The sequence below is a fragment of the Ranitomeya imitator genome, chromosome 7 (assembly GCF_032444005.1).
Source record: "Ranitomeya imitator isolate aRanImi1 chromosome 7, aRanImi1.pri, whole genome shotgun sequence".
Taxonomy (NCBI): Eukaryota; Metazoa; Chordata; class Amphibia; order Anura; family Dendrobatidae; genus Ranitomeya; species Ranitomeya imitator.
The window spans coordinates 6,163,993-6,186,499 of NC_091288.1; the positions used below are offsets into that span (position 1 = coordinate 6,163,993).

At 45.7% G+C, this 22,507-nt stretch overlaps 1 protein-coding gene across 3 annotated transcripts in view; it reads left to right on the plus strand.

Annotated features, from left to right (window-relative positions):
* MYLK (myosin light chain kinase) overlaps positions 1-22,507 on the plus strand; it is a 208,256-nt gene that overhangs the window by 156,692 nt on the left and 29,057 nt on the right. For all 3 annotated transcript variants that reach the window (XM_069732600.1, XM_069732601.1, XM_069732602.1), the window contains 3 exons: positions 105-407; positions 566-598; positions 711-804. In XM_069732600.1, the coding sequence (XP_069588701.1) occupies positions 105-407; positions 566-598; positions 711-804 (430 nt within the window). The remainder of the gene's footprint in view (positions 1-104; positions 408-565; positions 599-710; positions 805-22,507) is intronic.

The window sequence follows — 22,507 nt, forward strand, 5'->3', positions numbered from 1 at the left end:
GAATGTTATAACGCTGCGATTCACATTGTAACAGATGAAACCATGAGCATAAAATTATAATTTTGCTGATGAAGGGTCGAGTGACTCGGATTCTTTTCTTCCAGATAAGCCCGACCCCCCCGCAGGTCAGCCGTGTGCTTCTGAAATGAAAGGCTCTGCCCTTACTTTGTCGTGGTATGGACCGACCTACGATGGCGGCAGCGTGGTGCAGTCCTACGTGGTGGAGATCTGGGACTCTGTAGAGAAGTCCTGGTCGGACCTGACGCAGTGCAGGAGCACATCCTACAACGTGGAGAATTTACTGCACGACCGGGAGTACAAATTCCGGGTACGAGCCACCAACGTGCACGGAACCAGCGAGCCCAGCCAGGAGTCAGAGCCGGTGGCCTATAAAGAGAAGGTGGAAGGTGAGCGCCCATGTTATGTTGTCACATTATATCGTACTAGTGCCATATAAACTACAGGAAATGTATTTCCGTACAGTCCACGTACATAGACCACGCTCATCTGCATGGAGGCTCATTGTCAGTATGATGGGGATCATTTCCTTTTCTCTTTTTTGCAGAACATAAAGATGAAGCTGAAGTTTCGGATGACGGTGAGTTGTGAATATTGATACATTTAGTATCAGGGGCCTTATGATGATGTCACTCCTGTATGATGTCACCAAGATTTGTGGAGAAGTGATGTCACTCCTTTCTATCCTGCAGAGGGCAAGGAGACCGAGCCAGAATACAGAGACGTCGTTATAAACACCGCACAGAAGGTGGCCGACTTCTACGATGTGGAGGAGCGGCTGGGAACGTGAGTGTAAAACATTACAAGCCGCTGTCACTGACATGTCTGCACACAGCTCTGGTGATTGCATTCTGGAAGAACCACCTGCCCCACGTGCCACCCCAGCTCCAAAGGGCAGGAAAAGTTACAGAACACAAGAATGTGGTGATCTGCAAATCTCTTCTCTCTACATTTTATCACACAGATCAGACGTTGGACACTTTCCCCTTTCATTTCTCAGAACACTTGAGCCATAACTGTGTCCCCCACTGTGCTCAGGCCATGTCCCTCATTGTGCCCGAGCTGTGACCCCCATTCTAGCTGGGCTATTTCCCCCATTGTTTCCAGACCACATCCCCTATTGTGCCCAGGCCATGTCCCTCATTTTGCCTGGGCCTCCTCTCCCATCGTGCCCTGGCTGTGTCCCTATTGCACCCCCATGCCATGCCCCTCATTGTGCCCCCATGCCATGCCCCTCATTGTGCCCCCATGCCATGTCCATTATTGTGCCCCCATGTCATGCCCATTATTGTGCCCCCATGCCATGCCCATTATTGTAACCCCATGCCATGTTCCTCATTGTGCCCAGGCTGCTTTCCCACTTGTGGCCCAGCTACATGTATCATTGTGTGGCTTCCCTCTTTTTATCACAGCCTGTAAATGTCAGGGAAGTGAGGAGACAGTAGCTGCAGTTTTGGGAGAAGAACGTTGTGCCCTTCTTGTCTGATGTCGGTTCTTGCTGCTCCCCAGTTTGGGGTCTTTGCTGTATTTCTTGTTTCGTAATGCGCCAAATTTTTTCTATTGGTGGAAGGTCCGGACTGCAGGCAGTTGATTCCATCACTGGACTCTTCTTCTGCGGAGCCGTGCTGTGTGAGTATTGATGGCGCCTTTCATGTGTGCGCTGTCTCTGTCATTGGCAGTAATGCTCCCCATACATCAGAGATGTGAACTGTGTCCTGATAACAAGGTCCCTCTCCTCGATAACAGTTTAGATGATCCCTCTCCCCCATAACAAGCTGTATGGTCCTTCTCCTCGATAAAAAGCAGTATGGGTCCTATGCTCGATAACAAGTTGAATGGTTCCTCTCCTCGATAACAATTTGGATGGTCTCTCCTTGATAACAAGCTGGATGGTTCCCCTCTTTGATAGCAAGCTGAATGGTCCCTATCCTCCATAACAATATGGATAAACCCTCTCCTCGGTAATAATTTGGATCGTCCCTCTACTTGTTAATAAGATGGATGGTTCCTCTCCTCGATAACAATTTGGATGGTCCCTCTCCTTGATAACAATTTGGATGGTCCCTCTCCTTGATAACAATTTGGATGGTCCCTCTCCTTGATAACAATTTGGATGGTCCCTCTCCTCGATAACAACTTGAATGGTCCCTCTCCTCGATAACAATTTGGATGGTCCCTCCCCTTGATAACAATTTGGATGGTCCCTCTCCTTGATAACAATTTGGATGGTCCCTCTCCTTGATAACAATTTGGATGGTCCTTCTCCTCGATAACTTGGATGGTCCCTCTCCTCAATAACAATTTGGATGGTCCCTCTCCTCGATAACAACTTGGATGGTCCCTCTCCTCGATAACAACTTGGATGGTCCCTCTCCTCGATAACAATGTGGATGTTCCTTCTCCTCACTAACAAGCTGGATTTTCTCTCATTGATAACAAGTGGATAGTCCCTCTCCTCCATTACAAGCGGATGGTCCCTCTCCTTGATAATGAGCAGAATGGGTCCTCTCCTTCTGAGTCCACAGGACACAAGTCCGGGGTTTCCATAAAGATTTATCATTCTGATTCATCCGACCACAGAACTGTTTTTCATTTTGCCTTAGTCTTTTATAAAGGAACTTTGTCTCAGAGAAGAAAGCAGCATTTCTGGATTGTTTTGATGTAGAGTTGATATACAAAGCCTACACTCCCCCTGTTAAAATCCCAGGTTTTTGTAATGGAAAACAATCGTTCTAAGAAGAATCATTTCAGAACTTTTTTCACCTTTAATGTCGCCCATAATCGGTACAATTCCTGTGAGAAACAAATGAAAATCATTTTGAGGTGAAAATAAAGCTACAATAATGTGGTTGCATAACTGTGCACATCCTCGTATAATTGGGGCTGTGGTTGTGTTCAGAGTCAGCCAATCACATTTACATAGTAGTCAGTGCTCGGCCGCCATCGTTTACACTGATTAACCCCTGAGAAAGAGTCGCTGTTCTAGGAAGATTTTCCTGGCATTTTATGGTCAGTAAAACAGCTGAGGACACAGGAAAGGATCTCATTGTAGAAAGTTGTCAGTCAGAAGAAGGGGATAAAAACATTTGGAAGGCATTAGATCTACCATGGACTCTATGTAGACGTAATCAACAAGTGGCTTAAATTTGGTACAACACACAACCCCAAGTGATAATTCTGGTAAAAGGAGGTTCAATTGCAAAAATCATTTTAAAATGAAATCTTAAGTGTTAAAACATCAATAAAAATTCAAGCTAGAGAACAAAAGGTAGTGCACTGACACTAAATATACACTTGGAAATTACTGTATTGTCTAAAAAATATATATATTATAGCTCAAGATAGTTAACAGTCAGGTAAGTGTATCCTATACATATAATGAAAGGTGCTATTGGGTCTTGGAGAGACTGTGTTACCAAAACGGTGTTCAGTATAATGTTCCACAGTTATTGATAGGAAACAAAATGGCTTCATAAATCAAAAAAAGTGCAAGTGCATAAGTGAAGGTTAGAAACCTTTCAAGTAAGAAGTGTACACTTCATCAAGATACAGTAACTCAGCCTCTGTGGACCCAAGGACTATTCTCATGTGATTCAATGTGTAGAAAGATGTCAATGAGCGTTCAGAAAAGATATCTACAGACAAAAAGTGTCTGGCCAAGGAAGGGGTGTTACCGCAACCCCCAGAAGGGAGTACTTACAAAGTGACTGGTGCTTTCTTACTATGTGCCCTCCTACCCCAGGACATCTTTCTACACATTGAATCACATGAGAATAGTCCTTGGGTCCACAGAGGCTGAGTTACTGTATCTTGATGAAGTGTACACTTCTTACTTGTAAGGTTTCTAACCTTCACTTATGCACTTGCACTTTTTTTTATTTATGAAGCCATTTTGTTTCCTATCAATAACTGTGGAACATTATACTGAGCACCATTTTGGTAACACAGTCTCTCCAAGACCCAATAGTACCTCTCATTATACGTATAGGATACACTTACCTGACTGTTAACTATCTTGAGCTATTATATATATATATTTCAGACAATACAGTCATTTCCAAGTGTATAATTTCCAAGTGTATATTTAGTGTCAGCGCACTACCTTTTGTTCTCTAGCTTGAATTTTTATTGATGTTTTAACATTTATTATTATTTCATTTTAAAATGATTTTTGCAATTGAACCTCCTTTTCCCCAAATTATCACTTGGGGTAGTGTGTAGTAATAATTTGTGGCGGTGCTTTGCCCTACTCGACTCAGGATCGTGTTAATCGATTAAATTTGGTACAGCAAGGACTTACCCAGAAGGTGGCAAAGAGGCTGACCGCAACATTAACGTAGCTGCAGGAATTTCTGGCCAGTTCTGGTTGTGTCCTGCATGTGGCAACAATCTCCCGTATTCTTCATATGTCCAGCCTGTGGGGTCGGGGGATCAGACAGAAGCCTTTTCTTACAGAGAAGATCATTCAAGCCTGATGATGATCTGTGAAAACCTCAATCACGACAGCCAGAAGCAGACACCGACACCGTGCATCACCAGAAGATCATCCCAACAGTGAGGTATGGTGGGGGCAGCATGTTGCTTTGGCACTGTTTTTGGCAACTAGAACTGGGGATTTAAGGAAGGGTGAGGGAATTATGAACGGACCAAAAATGAGTCAATTTTACATCAGAACCCTCAGGTCTCTGCTAAAAAGCTGAAGATGAGGAGGAATTTCACCTTTGAAAGGAAACAACCCTAAGTAACCTCTAAATCATCAAAAGAATGGCTTCTCAAGAAGAAAATGGAAGTTCTGGAATGGCCGAGCCCAGACCTGAACCTAAGGGACAATCTGTAGTGACTAGAGAGGGCGCTGTACACAGGAGATGCCCCGCAATCTGACAGATGTGGAGCTGCTGCAGAGAGGAGCCGACAAAGATCGCCAATTCTAGATGTGTCTCACTGAGCGACCCCAACCCCAAAAGACTGAACGCTGCCAGAAATTCACAGGGACTGCTGCAAAGTATTAGTGGAAGGGTGTACAGATTTATGCAACCACATTATTTTACCTTATTTTTATTTCTCCACCTGAAATTGTTTTATTTTTTTCTCAATTACCGTAACTTTTACAGATTATGTGCGACATTAAAGAAGACTAAAAGTTAAAAAATATTTCTTCTTAGTAGGATTTTTTTTTTTTTTGCCAGACTAAAACCTGGGATTTTACAGGGGTGTTTTTCTATCCACTGTCTTGCTTCTTTGTATGGTAAAGGTTTCTCTTGTATTTGTGGACTATACGGCGACCTGTGATCACAGACAACGATGTCTGGAAGTTTTCCTGATCCCAAGCAGTGATTTGTACGACCATCATTACTCAGGAGAGGCTCTGCCTCTCTCACATCCTCATTTTATACACAGTCATGTGACTTAGTGGAACATTCACCCTCCGGCTGTTTTCCATTAGTACCACTTACTTTTCTAGTCTTTTGGTATTCCTGTGCCGACTCTTCTGAAATTTGTCGTCACCATTAACTTTTTCCAATTAAAAGGAAAAATTTCCAACGTTCAACGTTTGATTTGTTCTGTGTGATAAAATGTGTAGAAGAGATTCCTGGATCATCACTTCTTGGTTTTTTTTTTGACATTTTGCACAGCACAACCTGTTTGGAATCGGGGTTGTGTTCTAGACCTAAGAAAATAGTTACGGTCTGTTTGAGTAAGAGGGGAAGGAAAGTTCTATAGGAGAGTGAGGGCTGGAGCCGGCGGTCTGTGTCTGACCCACCGCAACATCACACTTGTTTGTTTTGGTGGAAATATTGCAGAATAGCTCCTACTTACTATCATTAGGACAGGTTGTTTTTTTCTGTACTGTTGCACAGAATGCTTTAGTTTTATATATATATTGTAGCGATTTCACTCACTCAGCTGCGACGGCTGACACTCAGGAGACGTGTTCCTTTAAAGTTCACTGGGTTTATTGCTTCATAAACCATGTGGCAAAACAACAGAAAGCAAAATAGCCTTTAGTTCAGGCAAAGGAAAACAAGGGTCCAGTTCATCCGGCTCAGTCCTGAAGCCGAACACACTCAGGAGGGTTTCACCTCCACACATATCTGCTGTGTAAAGGATTAGCCTGTCTTATATAGGACTAGCCACACCCAGTAATCTATCACATGATTAGCCATGTGGTCTGACATCACCACAGGTCCTGAAACACAAATATATGGTTATATAAAACAACGCAATATTCCGGGCTACATTACAGCAACAAGGCACTTATGTGGCACATACCTCCCTGTTATGGCTGGCAATCAGGCAACACAGCGTGCAGTAATCAGCGCACATACAGAGATCTGGCAATAACCAAAAACAATAGGACGAGCTCTGAGACGTGGAATCTCTGTAGACTGCAGTACCTAATCTATCCTCACACAACTATAAGCAGCAGTGGATTGCGCCTATCAACTACCTATGCAACTCGGCACTGCCTGAGGAGCTGACTAGCCTGAAGATAGAAATACAAGCCTGACTTACCTCAGAGAAATACCCCAAAGGAATAGGCAGCCCCCCACATATAATGACTGTTAGCAAGATGAAAAGACAAACGTAGGAATGAAATAGATTCAGCAAAGTGAGGCCCGATATTCTAGACAGAGCGAGGATAGCAAAGAGAACTATGCAGTCTACAAAAAACCCTAAAACGAAAACCACGCAAAGGGGCAAAAAGACCCACCGTGCCGAACTAACAGCACGGCGGTGCACACCTTTGCTTCTCAGAGCTTCCAGCAAAAGTTAATAGCAAGCTGGACAGAAAAAACAGAAAACAAACTAGAAGCACTTATCTAGCAGAGCAGCAGGCCCAAGGAAAGATGCAGTAGCTCAGATCCAACACTGGAACATTGACAAGGAGCAAGGAAGACAGACTTAGGTGGAGCTAAATAGCAAGGCAGCCAACGAGCTCACCAAAACACCTGAGGGAGGAAGCCCAGAGACTGCAATACCACTTGTGACCACAGAAGTGAACTCAGCCACAGAATTCACAACAGTACCCCCCCCTTGAGGAGGGGTCACCGAACCCTCACCAGAACCCCCAGGCCGACCAGGATGAGCCACATGAAAGGCACGAACAAGATCTGGGGCATGGACATCAGAGGCAAAAACCCAGGAATTATCTTCCTGAGCATAACCCTTCCATTTGACCAGATACTGGAGTTTCCGTCTAGAGACACGAGAATCCAAAATCTTCTCCACAATATACTCCAATTCCCCCTCCACCAAAACAGGGGCAGGAGGCTCCACAGATGGAACCATAGGTGCCACGTATCTCCTCAACAACGACCTATGGAATACATTATGTATGGAAAAGGAGTCTGGGAGGGTCAGACGAAAAGACACCGGATTGAGAATCTCAGAAATCCTATACGGACCAATAAAACGAGGTTTAAATTTAGGAGAGGAAACCTTCATAGGAATATGACGAGAAGATAACCAAACCAGATCCCCAACACGAAGTCGGGGTCCCACACGGCGTCTGCGATTAGCGAAAAGCTGAGCCTTCTCCTGGGACAAGGTCAAATTGTCCACTACCTGAGTCCAGATCTGCTGCAACCTGTCCACCACATAATCCACACCAGGACAGTCCGAAGACTCAACCTGTCCTGAAGAGAAACGAGGATGGAACCCAGAATTGCAGAAAAATGGAGAGACCAAGGTAGCCGAGCTGGCCCGATTATTAAGGGCGAACTCAGCCAACGGCAAAAATGACACCCAATCATCCTGGTCAGCGGAAACAAAACATCTCAGATATGTTTCCAAGGTCTGATTGGTTCGTTCGGTCTGGCCATTAGTCTGAGGATGGAAGGCCGAGGAAAAAGATAGGTCAATGCCCATCCTACCACAAAAGGCTCGCCAGAACCTCGAGACAAACTGGGAACCTCTGTCAGAAACAATATTCTCAGGAATGCCATGTAAACGAACCACATGCTGGAAGAACAAAGGCACCAAATCAGAGGAGGAAGGCAATTTAACCAAGGGCACCAGATGGACCATTTTAGAAAAGCGATCACAGACCACCCAAATGACCGACATTTTTTGAGAAACGGGAAGGTCAGAAATGAAATCCATCGAAATATGTGTCCAAGGCCTCTTCGGGACCGGCAAGGGCAAAAGCAACCCACTGGCACGTGAACAGCAGGGCTTAGCCCTAGCACAAATTCCACAGGACTGCACAAAAGCACGGACATCCCGTGACAGAGATGGCCACCAGAAGGATCTAGCAACCAACTCCCTGGTACCAAAGATTCCTGGATGACCGGCCAGCACCGAACAATGAAGTTCAGAGATAACTTTACTAGTCCACCTATCAGGGACGAACAGTTTCTCGGCCGGACAACGATCAGGTTTATTAGCCTGAAATTTCTGCAACACTCTCCGCAAATCAGGGGAGATGGCAGACACAATGACTCCTTCCTTGAGGATACTCGCCGGCTCAGATAACCCCGGAGAGTCGGGCACAAAACTCCTAGACAGAGCATCCGCCTTCACATTTTTAGAGCCCGGAAGGTATGAAATCACAAAATCAAAACGAGCAAAAAATAACGACCAACGGGCCTGTCTAGGATTCAAGCGCTTGGCAGACTCAAGATAAGTAAGGTTCTTATGATCAGTCAAAACCACCACGCGATGCTTAGCACCCTCAAGCCAATGACGCCACTCCTCGAATGCCCACTTCATGGCCAGCAACTCTCGGTTGCCCACATCATAATTACGCTCAGCAGCAGAAAATTTCCTGGAAAAGAAAGCACATGGTTTGAACACTGAGCAACCAGAACCTCTCTGTGACAAAACCGCCCCTGCACCAATCTCAGAAGCATCAACCTCGACCTGGAACGGAAGAGAAACATCAGGTTGACACAACACAGGGGCACAGCAAAAACGACGCTTCAACTCCTGAAAAGCTTCCACGGCAGCAGAAGACCAATTAACCAAATCAGCACCCTTCTTGGTCAAATCGGTCAATGGTCTAGCAATGCTAGAAAAATTACAGATGAAGCGACGATAAAAATTAGCAAAGCCCAGGAATTTCTGCAGACTTTTTAGAGATGTCGGCTGAGTCCAATCCTGGATGGCCTGAACCTTAACCGGATCCATCTCGATAGTAGAAGGGGAAAAGATGAACCCCAAAAATGAAACTTTCTGCACACCGAAGAGACACTTTGATCCCTTCACGAACAAGGAATTAGCACGCAGTACCTGGAAAACCATTCTGACTTGCTTCACATGAGACTCCCAATCATCTGAGAAGATCAAAATGTCATCCAAGTAAACAATCAAGAATTTATCCAGATACTCACGGAAAATGTCATGCATAAAAGACTGAAAAACAGATGGAGCATTGGCAAGTCCGAACGGCATCACCAGATACTCAAAATGACCCTCGGGCGTATTAAATGCCGTTTTCCATTCATCTCCCTGCCTGATTCTCACCAGATTATACGCACCACGAAGATCAATCTTAGTAAACCAACTAGCCCCCTTAATCCGAGCAAACAAGTCAGAAATCAATGGCAAGGGATACTGAAACTTAACAGTGATCTTATTAAGAAGGCGGTAATCAATACACGGTCTTAGCGAACCATCCTTCTTGGCTACAAAAAAGAACCCTGCTCCCAATGGTGACGACGATGGGCGAATATGTCCCTTCTCCAGGGACTCCTTCACATAACTGCGCATAGCGGTGTGTTCAGGTACGGACAAATTAAATAAACGACCCTTAGGAAATTTACTACCAGGAATCAAATCGATAGCACAATCACAATTCCTATGCGGAGGTAGGGCATCAGACTTGGACTCTTCAAATACATCCTGAAAGTCCGACAAGAACTCTGGGATGTCAGAAGGAATGGATGACGAAATAGACAAAAATGGAACATCACCATGTACTCCCTGACAACCCCAGCTGGTTACCGACATAGAGTTCCAATCCAATACTGGATTATGGGTTTGTAGCCATGGCAACCCCAACACGACCACATCATGCAAATTATGCAGTACCAAAAAGCGAATAACTTCCTGATGTGCAGGAGCCATGCACATGGTCAGCTGGGCCCAGTACTGAGGCTTATTCTTGGCCAAAGGTGTAGCATCAATTCCTCTCAACGGAATAGGACACCGCAAAGGCTCCAAGAAAAATCCACAACGTTTAGCATAATCCAAATCCATCAGATTCAGGGCAGCGCCTGAATCCACAAACGCCATGACAGAATATGATGACAAAGAGCACATTAAGGTAATGGACAAAAGGAATTTGGACTGTACAGTACCAATAACGGCAGAGCTATCGAACCGCCTAGTGCGTTTAGGACAATTAGAAATAGCATGAGTAGAATCACCACAATAGAAACACAGTCTGTTCAGACGTCTGTGTTCGTGCCGTTCTACTTTAGTCATAGTCCTGTCGCACTGCATAGGCTCAGGCTTACTCTCAGACAATACCGCCAGATGGTGCACAGATTTACGCTCGCGCAAGCGACGACCGATCTGAATGGCCAAGGACATAGACTCATTCAAACCAGCAGGCATAGGAAATCCCACCATTACATCCTTAAGAGCTTCAGAGAGACCCTTTCTGAACAAAGCCGCTAGTGCAGATTCATTCCACAGAGTGAGTACTGACCATTTCCTAAATTTCTGACAATATACTTCTACATCATCCTGACCCTGGCATAAAGCCAGCAGATTTTTCTCAGCTTGATCCACTGAATTAGGCTCATCGTAAAGCAATCCCAGCGCCTGGAAAAATGCATCAACATTACTCAATGCAGAATCTCCTGGTGCAAGAGAAAACGCCCAGTCCTGTGGGTCGCCGCGCAAAAAAGAAATAATAATCAAAACCTGTTGAATAGGATTACCAGAAGAATGAGGTTTCAAGGCCAAAAATAGCTTACAATTATTTCTGAAGCTCAGGAACTTAGTTCTATCACCAAAAAACAAATCAGGAATCGGAATTCTTGGTTCTAGCATCGATTTCTGATCAATAGTATCTTGAATCTTTTGTACATTTACAACGAGATTATCCATTGAGGAGCACAGAGCCTGAATATCCATGTCCACAGCTGTGTCCTGAAGCACTCTAATGTCTAGGGGAAAAAAAAGACTGAAGACAGAGCTAAGAAAAAAAAATGATGTCAGGATTTCTTTTTTCCCTCTATTGGAAATCATTGGTTGGCTCCTTGTACTGTTATGGCTGGCAATCAGGCAACACAGCGTGCAGTAATCAGCGCACATACAGAGATCTGGCAATAACCAAAAACAATAGGACGAGCTCTGAGACGTGGAATCTCTGTAGACTGCAGTACCTAATCTATCCTCACACAACTATAAGCAGCAGTGGATTGCGCCTATCAACTACCTATGCAACTCGGCACTGCCTGAGGAGCTGACTAGCCTGAAGATAGAAATACAAGCCTGACTTACCTCAGAGAAATACCCCAAAGGAATAGGCAGCCCCCCACATATAATGACTGTTAGCAAGATGAAAAGACAAACGTAGGAATGAAATAGATTCAGCAAAGTGAGGCCCGATATTCTAGACAGAGCGAGGATAGCAAAGAGAACTATGCAGTCTACAAAAAACCCTAAAACGAAAACCACGCAAAGGGGCAAAAAGACCCACCGTGCCGAACTAACAGCACGGCGGTGCACCCCTTTGCTTCTCAGAGCTTCCAGCAAAAGTTAATAGCAAGCTGGACAGAAAAAACAGAAAACAAACTAGAAGCACTTATCTAGCAGAGCAGCAGGCCCAAGGAAAGATGCAGTAGCTCAGATCCAACACTGGAACATTGACAAGGAGCAAGGAAGACAGACTTAGGTGGAGCTAAATAGCAAGGCAGCCAACGAGCTCACCAAAACACCTGAGGGAGGAAGCCCAGAGACTGCAATACCACTTGTGACCACAGAAGTGAACTCAGCCACAGAATTCACAACACCTCCCGTCGACTACACACCCTTTAGCCATGCTACATACCTCCCCCCTCTGCCTAAAGCCGTGGGGCTTGGCACTTTCTCCCACTAAACAAGGGATTCTTGATAGGGCATCCGCATTACCGTGCAGCTTTCCGGCCCGATGTTCCACATGGAAACTGAAGTCCTGCAGGGATAAGAACCAACGGGTGACCCTAGCATTTCTACCCTTCGTTTCCCTCATCCACCTAAGTGGGGCATGGTCGGATATCAGTCTAAATTTACGTCCCAGCAGATAGTACCGTAATGTGTCCACTGCCCATTTTATGGCCAAGCACTCCTTCTCAACGACTGAGTAGTTCTTTTCAGATGAGGACAGCTTCCTACTCAGATAGAGAACAGGATGCTCCTCCCCATGTAGTTCTTGGGAAAGGACTGCTCCCACCCCAACATCTGAGGCATCTGTCTGAAGAATAAACTCTTTCTTGAAGTTTGGGGCCATCAGAACGGGTTGCTTACACAAAGCGTTTTTCATTTCTTGGAAGGCTGACTCTGTTTCTTCGGACCACTTAACCATTACTGGTTTTGTCCCTTTTAGCAGGTCAGTCAGAGGCGCAGCCATCGTGGCGAAGTTTGGGATGAACCTCCTGTAATATCCCACGATTCCCAGGAAGGTTTTAACTTGCTTTTTGGAAACTGGTTTTGGCCACGTTTGAATTGCCTCCACTTTACTGATTTGGGGTTTTATTTCTCCGTGACCCACTATGTATCCAAGGTACTTAGCTTCTTCTTTACCCAAGGCACACTTCTTCGGGTTTATAGTAAACCCGGCCTCTCTTATAGCATCCAACACCGCTTGGACTTTCTCCAGATGACTCTCCCAGTCCGGGCTAAAGATGACGATATCATCTAGGTACGCAGCAGCGTAGGCCTTATGGGGTGCAAGGACTCTATCCATAGCCCTCTGGAAGGTCGCCGGAGCTCCCTGTAGGCCAAACGGCATCCGGGCATACTGGAAGCATCCATCAGGTGTCGAAAAGGCTGTCTTCTCCTTGGCTTCCTGCGCCATGGGGATCTGCCAATACCCCTTTGTCAGATCCAAGGTGGATATATATCTGGCGTGCCCAAGCCTTTCGATGAGCTCATCAACACGGGACATGGGATAAGCGTCGAACTTGGAGACCTCATTCAACTTCGGATAGTCGTTGCAAAACCTCCACTCTCCATCAGGTTTTGGGACCAGGACAATTGGGCTTGACCAACCGCTCTTGGATTCCTCAATGACTCCAAGCCTCAACATACGCTCCACTTCCTTGGAGATAACTTCTCGACGAGCCTCAGGAATACGATAAGGTTTCACATTCACCCGCACATGGGGCTCTGTTAGGACCTCGTGCTCTATGACCTTCGTGTATCCTGGCAATTCTGAAAACAGGTCCCTGTTTTTCTGGAGTAACTCCCGGCACTGCTGTTTCTGGGTTTTCGATAGCGTCTCTGCTATAGTAACCGCTCCAACCTCACCTTCTGGGTTGCTTAATAATGACGGAGTTACTGTCGGCTCTCTATCTTGCCATGGCTTGATGAGGTTGACATGGTAAACTTGGAATGGTTTCCGTCTTCCTGGTTGGTGAATTTTATAATTTACCTCACCAAGTTTCTCGACAACCTCATATGGCCCTTGCCATTTGGCCAAGAACTTGCTTTCCACCGTTGGAACTAACACCAGAACTCGGTCTCCCAGATTGAACTGTCTCACTCTTGCAGACCGGTTGTAGACCCTGGCTTGAGCTTCTTGTGCTTGGAGAAGGTGTTCTTTCACGATAGGCATCACCTTTGCAATCCTCTGCTGCATCAGGGCCACATGCTCAATGACGCTTCTGTGGGGCGTGACTTCGGCTTCCCAGGTTTCCTTGGCTATATCCAGGAGTCCTCGTGGATGTCGGCCATATAGAAGCTCAAACGGTGAGAACCCTGTGGAGGCCTGTGGAACTTCACGAATGGAAAACATCAGATAGGGTAAGAGACAATCCCAGTCTCTACCGTCTTTCTCTATAGCTTTTCTCAGCATGCTCTTTAGAGTCTTGTTAAACCTCTCAACAAGACCATCTGACTGGGGATGGTACACCGAGGTCCTCAACTGGGAGATCTTCAGGGCTTTGCATAACTCCCTCATCACCTTGCTCATGAAAGGTGTACCCTGGTCAGTCAGGATCTCCTTTGGCAGACCTGTCCGGGAAAAGACATGGACCAACTCGCGGGCTATGCTCTTTGAGGAAGAATTCCTCAAGGGAATTGCCTCAGGATAGCGTGTGGCATAGTCCAGGATGACTAATATATACTGATGGCCCCGAGCTGATTTAACTAAGGGACCGACCAAGTCCATGGCAATTCTCTCGAACGGTACCTCAATAATGGGCAGTGGCACAAGGGGGTTCCGGAAATGAGGAGTAGGAGCAGTTAGCTGACATGTAGGGCAGGACCTGCAATAGTTCACTATTTCCCGGTGACACCCAGGCCAATAGAACCTCTGCACAACCCTTTCCTGCGTTTTTTCCACCCCTAGGTGTCCACCCAAGATGTGTGAATGGGCCATGTCCAACACTTTCCGTCTATACGGACCCGGCACTATCAACTGCTCTACCAACTCCTCCCTTATTTTCGTGACCCGGTACAACAATTCCCCCCTCAACAGAAAATGGGGAAATCTTTTGTCTGCCCCCGGCTCCTGTACCACCCCGTCAATAACTGTGACATTATTAAAGGCTTCCCTCAGAGTGGGGTCCCTATGTTGGGCAGTCCCAAAATTTTCACCAGTAACCTCTAACTCCAGAATGTCAGACGTAGGGGATACTTCCTCCTCATCCCCAACCAGAACACAAAAAGGAAAGCTGTCTGCCTCTGGGTGTGGCGATACCGTTCCAGGGTTCACTGGTTCCCTGCCAGGGAGCTCAGAACCCTTTCCCCACAAATCCCAAAACAAACAGAAATCCCGGCCAATAATTATAGGGTGCAACAAGTCCTGAACTACGCCGACCATGTGGGATTCAGTGCCACATGCCGTTTCAATGTCCACCCTGGCCATAGGGTAGTCCTTTGCATCACCATGTATGCACCGCACTCCGACCTTCTTTCCTGGGAGCAGGTGAAGAGGAAAAGTGGCCCTCACCAGGGTCACTAGGCTCCCTGAGTCTAACAGTGCCGTTACTGCTTGACCGTTCACCTTTACGGGACACGCTTGAGGTCCCTCGTTGGATGGAGAGTTCACACTACAGACTGGATACGCATAGTATGAACAACGGCGTCCCATGCTGCAGTCCATCTGCTCAGTGGCTTGGGAACAACGGGCAGCTATATGTCCTGGCTTGTGGCACCTCCAACAAATAACATCACCCGTGGGGACCTTGGGCACCACCTCCCCCGCCCTTTGTGACCTTGGACGCACCACCCCTTTTTGGGACTCAGCTGCCCTCTGGGACCCCCAGTACGGCATGGGCTGCCTCCCGAAGGAGCCTTCCAACCCTTGGTATCTCTCAACCAGTCCGATCAGCTCGTCGGCATTCTGGGGATCACCCTGGGCAACCCAAGACTGTATAGGCCTCGGGAGGGAATGGACAAACCGATCCATCATCACCCGTTCTACCATCTGTGCAGGCGCAGAGGTCTCTGGCTGCAGCCATTTCTGGACCAGGTGCAACAGATCAAACATTTGGGAACGAGGTGGTTTGTCCCGGTGATAGCCCCAGGAGTGAACTCGCTGTGCCCTGACAGTCAGTGTCACCCCCAGACGTGCGAGAATCTCGGCTTTCAATTTGTGATACTCTTTGGCATCCTGCAAGGTCAAATCATAGTACGCCTTCTGGGGTTCTCCCGTCAGGTATGGCGCAAGTACCTCTGCCCGCATTCTCCACCAATTGTAGCGATTTCACTCACTCAGCTGCGACGGCTGACACTCAGGAGACGTGTTCCTTTAAAGTTCACTGGGTTTATTGCTTCATAAACCATGTGGCAAAACAACAGAAAGCAAAATAGCCTTTAGTTCAGGCAAAGGAAAACAAGGGTCCAGTTCATCCGGCTCAGTCCTGAAGCCGAACACACTCAGGAGGGTTTCACCTCCACACATATCTGCTGTGTAAAGGATTAGCCTGTCTTATATAGGACTAACCACACCCAGTAATCTATCACATGATTAGCCATGTGGTCTGACATCACCACAGGTCCTGAAACACAAATATATGGTTATATAAAACAACGCAATATTCCGGGCTACATTACAGCAACAAGGCACTTATGTGGCACATACCTCCCGTCGACTACACACCCTTTAGCCATGCTACAATATATATATATATACAGTGGGGCAAAAAAGTATTTAGTCAGTCAGCAATAGTGCAAGTTCCACCACTTAAAAAGATGAGAGGCGTCTGTAATTTACATCATAGGTAGACCTCAACTATGGGAGACAAACTGAGAAAAAAAAATCCAGAAAATCACATTGTCTGTTTTTTTAACATTTTATTTGCATATTATGGTGGAAAATAAGTATTTGGTCAGAATCAAAATTTCATCTCAATACTTTGTAATATATCTTTTGTTGGCAATGACAGAGGTCAAACGTTTTCTGTAAGTCTTCACAAGGTTGCCACACACTGTTGTTGGTTTGTTGGCCCATTCCTCCATGCAGATCTCCTCTAGAGCAGTGATGCTTTTGGCTTTTCGCTTGGCAACACGGACTTTCAACTCCCTCCAAAGGTTTTCTATAGGGTTGAGATCTGGAGACTGGCTAGGCCACTCCAGGACCTTGAAATGCTTCTTACGAAGCCACTCCTTCGTTGCCCTGGCAGTGTGCTTTGGATCATTGTCATGTTGAAAGACCAGCCACGTTTCATCTTCAATGCCCTTGCTGATGGAAGGAGGTTTGCACTCAAAATCTCACGATACATGGCCGCATTCATTCTTTCATGTACCCGGATCAGTCGTCCTGGCCCCTTTGCAGAGAAACAGCCCCAAAGCATGATGTTTCCACCACCATGCTTTACAGTAGGTATGGTGTTTGATGGATGCAACTCAGTATTCTTTTTCCTCCAAACACGACAAGTTGTGTTTCTACCAAACAGTTCCAGTTTGGTTTCATCAGACCATAGGACATTCTCCCAAAACTCCTCTGGATCATCCAAATGCTCTCTAGCAAACTTCAGACGGGCCCGGACATGTACTGGCTTATTCAGTGGGACACGTCTGGCACTGCAGGATCTGAGTCCATGGTGGCGTAGTGTGTTACTTATGGTAGGCCTTGTTACATTGGTCCCAGCTCTCTGCAGTTCATTCACCTAGGTCCCCCCGCGTGGTTCTGGGATTTTTGCTCACCGTTGTTGTGATCATTCTGACCCCACGGGGTGGGATTTTGCGTGGAGCCTCAGATCGAGGGAGATTATCAGTGGTCTTGTATGTCTTCCATTTTCTAATTATTGCTCCCACTGTTGATTTCTTCACTCCAAGCTGGTGTGCTATTGCAGATTCAGTCTTCCCAGCCTGGTGCAGGGCTACAATTTTGTTTCTGGTGTCCTTTGACAGCTCTTTGGTCTTCACCATAGTGGAGTTTGGAGTCAAACTGTTTGAGGGTGTGCACAGGTGTCTTTTTATACTGATAACAAGTTTAAACAGGTGCCATTACTACAGGTAATGAGTGGAGAAAAGAGGAGACTCTTAAAGAAGAAGTTACAGGTCTGTGAGAGCCAGAAATCTTGATTGTTTGTTTCTGACCAAATACTTATTTTCCACCATAAAATGCAAAAAAAATGATAAAAAAGCAGACAATGTGATTTTCTGGATTTTTTTTTCTCAGTTTGTCTCCCATAGTTGAGGTCTACCTATGATGTAAATTACAGACGCCTCTCATCTTTTTAAGTGGTGGAACTTGCACTATTGCTGACTGACTAAATACTTTTTTGCCCCACTGTATATATATATATATATATATATATATATATATATATATATATATATATATATATATATACTGTTTGGTGGGGATGGGGTAAAAAAGGTGTTGCTTAAGGTGTTTCTTTTTTATGTTTTTACCAGCTGAAGAGGCCGGCATTGCCCGGGCATAGTAACTAACTGTGGTTAATTATAACAAATAATGGCAGCAGTTAAGGGGCACCCCCCCCCAGGTTAGCCCCCCCTTATTGAGAATTTGGGTAAAAAATGATTCCATTCATTAGATCTTTGTTAGATCCGGTTTGATCAACCAAAACTAACATTAGATCTCCCCTACAAAATTAGATATTTACGATCTATTTCAGGGTGGGCTAACCTGTAGCTAACCCCCCTACTTTGAAATTTGCAGTTTTTTGGATGGATTCTGATAGATATTCGTTAGATCCGGTTTGATCAGCAAAAATTAATGTTAGATCTCCTTTTGTTCTCGAGATATTTACAATCTTTTTCTGGGGAGGGGGCTAACTCGTAGCTGTCCGAATGAGAAAAATCCTACAGAGACAAGTAGCGGCTGGGAAAATTCATTGTGGCGGTCTGGGCTAGAAATAGGAAAAGCGGATGACCCCAGTAGCAGCAAACATCGCATGTCACCATTGGATATCAGGCCTCTTTCACATGATCTTAGCTTTGTTGTGTAATATGCTGTTTTTCACACATGTGTATTTCACGATGAAATTTACTCATTGAAACCGATGCCTTTATTCTCATATGTGTTATTTTCACGCATGCGCAAATGCGTGTAAAAAAAAAAATACAGCATGTTCTATATTGTAGCATATTACACGATTAGCCCATTAATATAAATCACTGGGCTGCGTGAAATAAGACGGTAAATACGCAGTGACAACGCTGCATTTTTAACGCGCGCAATACGCATATGATCGTGTGAAAGAGGCCTAAAGGTAACAATCACTAGTGCGGTCTGCAGAGCGCCTGTGGAGCTAGTTTCTGCCTAGCTATGGTCACTGTATAGGGGTAATATTGGTCTTTGCGTGGTGTTTTATTTAGTCACAGTATGGCAGTATTATTTCATTACTACGTTGGTGTAACTCTCGTCAGAGTGGGGGCAAGTAGGAAATCTTGGGTGAGTTCCCACATTTTTTCCCAGAACTTGACCCCTGGTAGTACCTGATCTGTAATCCAATGTGAGCATGTGATGTATAGTGCTGAAGGGGTTCCCTGGGATTTCCCCAGGCTGCAGAACGCTGGTGGGGCGACGTCACCCTGCCATCGGGAAAGCTCAGGGAATCCTTACACTGCCACAACAGAGGGATGCCGGAGAGCAGTGCTCCCCTGCACATCGTCCTCCCGTTTCGCTGCAGACGCACGGGTACTCACGGCCTCCCTTGCTGTCGGCTACCTGTGGGTCTTGTACTGCAGGGCTTGTCTGTGGTTCCCTGGCGTTTCCCCGGCATAGGACACTGGTCGGGCGACATCACCCCGCCAGCGGGAAAGCTCAGGGAATCCTTACACTGCCACAACAGAGGGATGCCGGAGAGCAGTGCTCCCCTGCACATCGTCCTCCCGTTTCGCTGCAGACGCACGGGTACTCACGGCCTCCCTTGCTGTCGGCTACCTGTGGGTCTTGTACTGCAGGGCTTGTCTGTGGTTCCCTGGCGTTTCCCCGGCATAGGACACTGGTCGGGCGACATCACCCCGCCAGCGGGAAAGCTCAGGGAATCCTTACACTGCCACAACAGAGGGATGCCGGTGAGCAGTGCTCCCCTTCACATCGTCCTCCCGTTTCGCTGCAGATGCACGGGTACTCACGGCCTCCCTCGCTGTCGGCTACCTGTGGGTCTTGTACTGCAGGGCTTGTCTGTGGTTCTCTGGCTTTTCCCCGGCATAGGACACTGGGGGGGGGCGACGTCACCCCGCCAGCAGGAGACACCAAGGAACCCCTGCAGTACCACATTCAGAGTTTAATTCCGGCTCACACAAAACAGGTGTCATATTTAAGCAGTGTGAACTTAGCCGAAGTCAGCAGATAAACTTTGATATGCCACTATGACCTATCAAAAATTACCTGAAAGTTAAATACAGGGCAGGAAAAGCAACAAGTGGGATAGCGGCGGAACAGAGGAACGCAGCATGATGGAGCCGATCACATGCTCATCAGCTCCCTCAGCACTGCATGATGCCATTGAAAACCACATGTGGAAAAACCAGGTGGGGCAATGGCTTGAAAACCCACTTAGACCCTTTTATATTTGCATGTAGTTTTATCAGCATCAGTGACCTTTTCTTTGGATGCTCATTTTCACTTCAGTCATAAGAGCAGGCAGAGAAACGCATCCTCGTACAAGTGTGTTCACTTACTAAGTGTGAAGGTCGGTATTGATGTGCTATGTGTGGCATATTTGTATGCAGGGAGGTCTGATCTGCTGTGTGTAATTGTCCGATCTTTATCTGTGCATGAGTGTGTGGATCTGCTGATCAATGTATGCAGATATGGACGGCAGCAGGAGGATGGATGGAGAGAGCTGTGTGTTAGGACATTAAATCCCACTGTAAGCACATAAGTGCACAATAGGAAAATGTGCCAAGTAGCTGCAAACCCGCCCTTTACTGCAAGCGCCCCATGACGTTACTTGTGTTGGCCAATTTACTCATAGATAGGATATTAGTGTTCAATGCTTCACTGATGTACAGTAACAAATTGTATTGTGGTTCCATGTTAGCCAGAAAAATCAATGTGAATACTTCTCTGCCCAATGATGACAGAAGTATTCTAGGAGTGATCCCTTTATTGGCGAACCAGAAAATAATATGTCTGCAGCTCTCAGAGCACAGAGGCTCCTTCTTCAGGCAGATTACTCATAGATTAATAAGAAACAAGCACAACATTTAAAGAATACTACAGCAGGACATTTGTTAGGGGGTGGGAGGTGTGATGAGTCCATAGATAAGCCAAGGTAATCAAATTAGGCAAAAACGGTTTTACTTTTTAAATGTAGTTAAAAAAAAAAAAAATTACATAAATTTGGTATCGGTGTGTCCGACCTGACCCGGAGAATACAGTAAATCTGTTATTTTTAAAGCACGGCAAATTATCTAAAAATAAAACTCAAAAAACTTTAGTGTAATTAATTTTTTTTTAATTTTCCCTCTCCTAAAAAATAAATAAAAGTTAAACAAAACATTATATGCACCCCAAAGTGGTGCCAAGGAAAAATACAACTTGCTACGCAAAAAACAAGCCCCCCTACTATGAAATTTGCTCTTTTTTTATTGATTCTGATAGATATTCATTAGATCCGGTTTGATCAGCAAAAATTAACGTCAGATCTCGTTCCGTTCTTGAGCTATTGGGGGTGTCAGGTGGGGGTTAGCTACAGGTTAGCCCCCTACTTTGAAATGTGCTGTTTTTTTTATGTATTCTGATAGATATTCGTTACATCCGTTTGAGCAGCGGCGACTTCGGCGGGGGCCAGTTGTGGGCAGCATCAGGACTTCACTGGCGATGTGTCGCGGTGGAGAAGGGGGCAGTGTGCTGCGATGATTGTGAAGAGGTGGCCTGTAGGCATCACGGGGGACGAGAATGACTCACTGACCGAACTTTCAGATTGTCCCACTCACTCACCACCTCCTCACTTCACTCTCTCTCTGGTGGTCTCCCCCAATGCTCTGTCCTTGGACCCCTCCTCTTCTCCATCTACACCCCAGGACCGCTGCTCAAACGGATCTAACGAATATCTATCAGAATCCATCCAAAAAATGGCAAATTCTAACCCGTAGCTAACCCCCCACCTGACATCCCCAATAGCTCGGGAACGAAAGGAGATCTAACGTAACTTTTTGCTGACGTTAAAAATTTTTCTTATATATAACCCCCCCAGCTAATATGTCAGTCATGAAAAAAGCAGTGAGCTTCGCCTTAAATTATCCGGATGCACATGTTATGTGCATGGGAGACTATAATTTGATCATGGATGATTGCCTGGATAGACTTGGACTAGATGGCGGGGCCCCAGGGACGAACTCTTCTCCATCTCGATTGTCAATATTTATGGAAGGTACTGGTTGGTTAGATTTGTGGAGGATACATCATCCTGATATAAGAGAATGTACCTGTCATTCATCCGTCAGACGCACTTTATCCCGATTAGATTATATATTTGGATCTAGGATCTGGATATCACATGGTGTCTTGTCAGTTAATGATCTTTATGAACAAGGAACCTTAATGTCTTTTTGAACAATTGCAACTTAGGTATGATATCCCAAGGCCTCAATTCTTTCGATATTTGCAGCTCAGATCAGCGATTCAATCACATATGTGTAGTGTGAACATGATGCAAATTATATCATCCTTTCCACTGATAGGGATCCTTACATCACAGTGACCCCGTGGTCTTATTTCTGCACTATACACATATGTTATTCGTGGGCGCTGATTCTGCTCTACTGCCAGTTAGAGAAAAGTGGAAAATCCTGATACCTGATCTTCAGAATGAGGATTGGGAGATGGCTCTTGAGTCCCCAACTAAGGTTTCCCCTTCAGCAAACAATAAAATGATACAAATGTATATAATACTTCAATCATATTTGT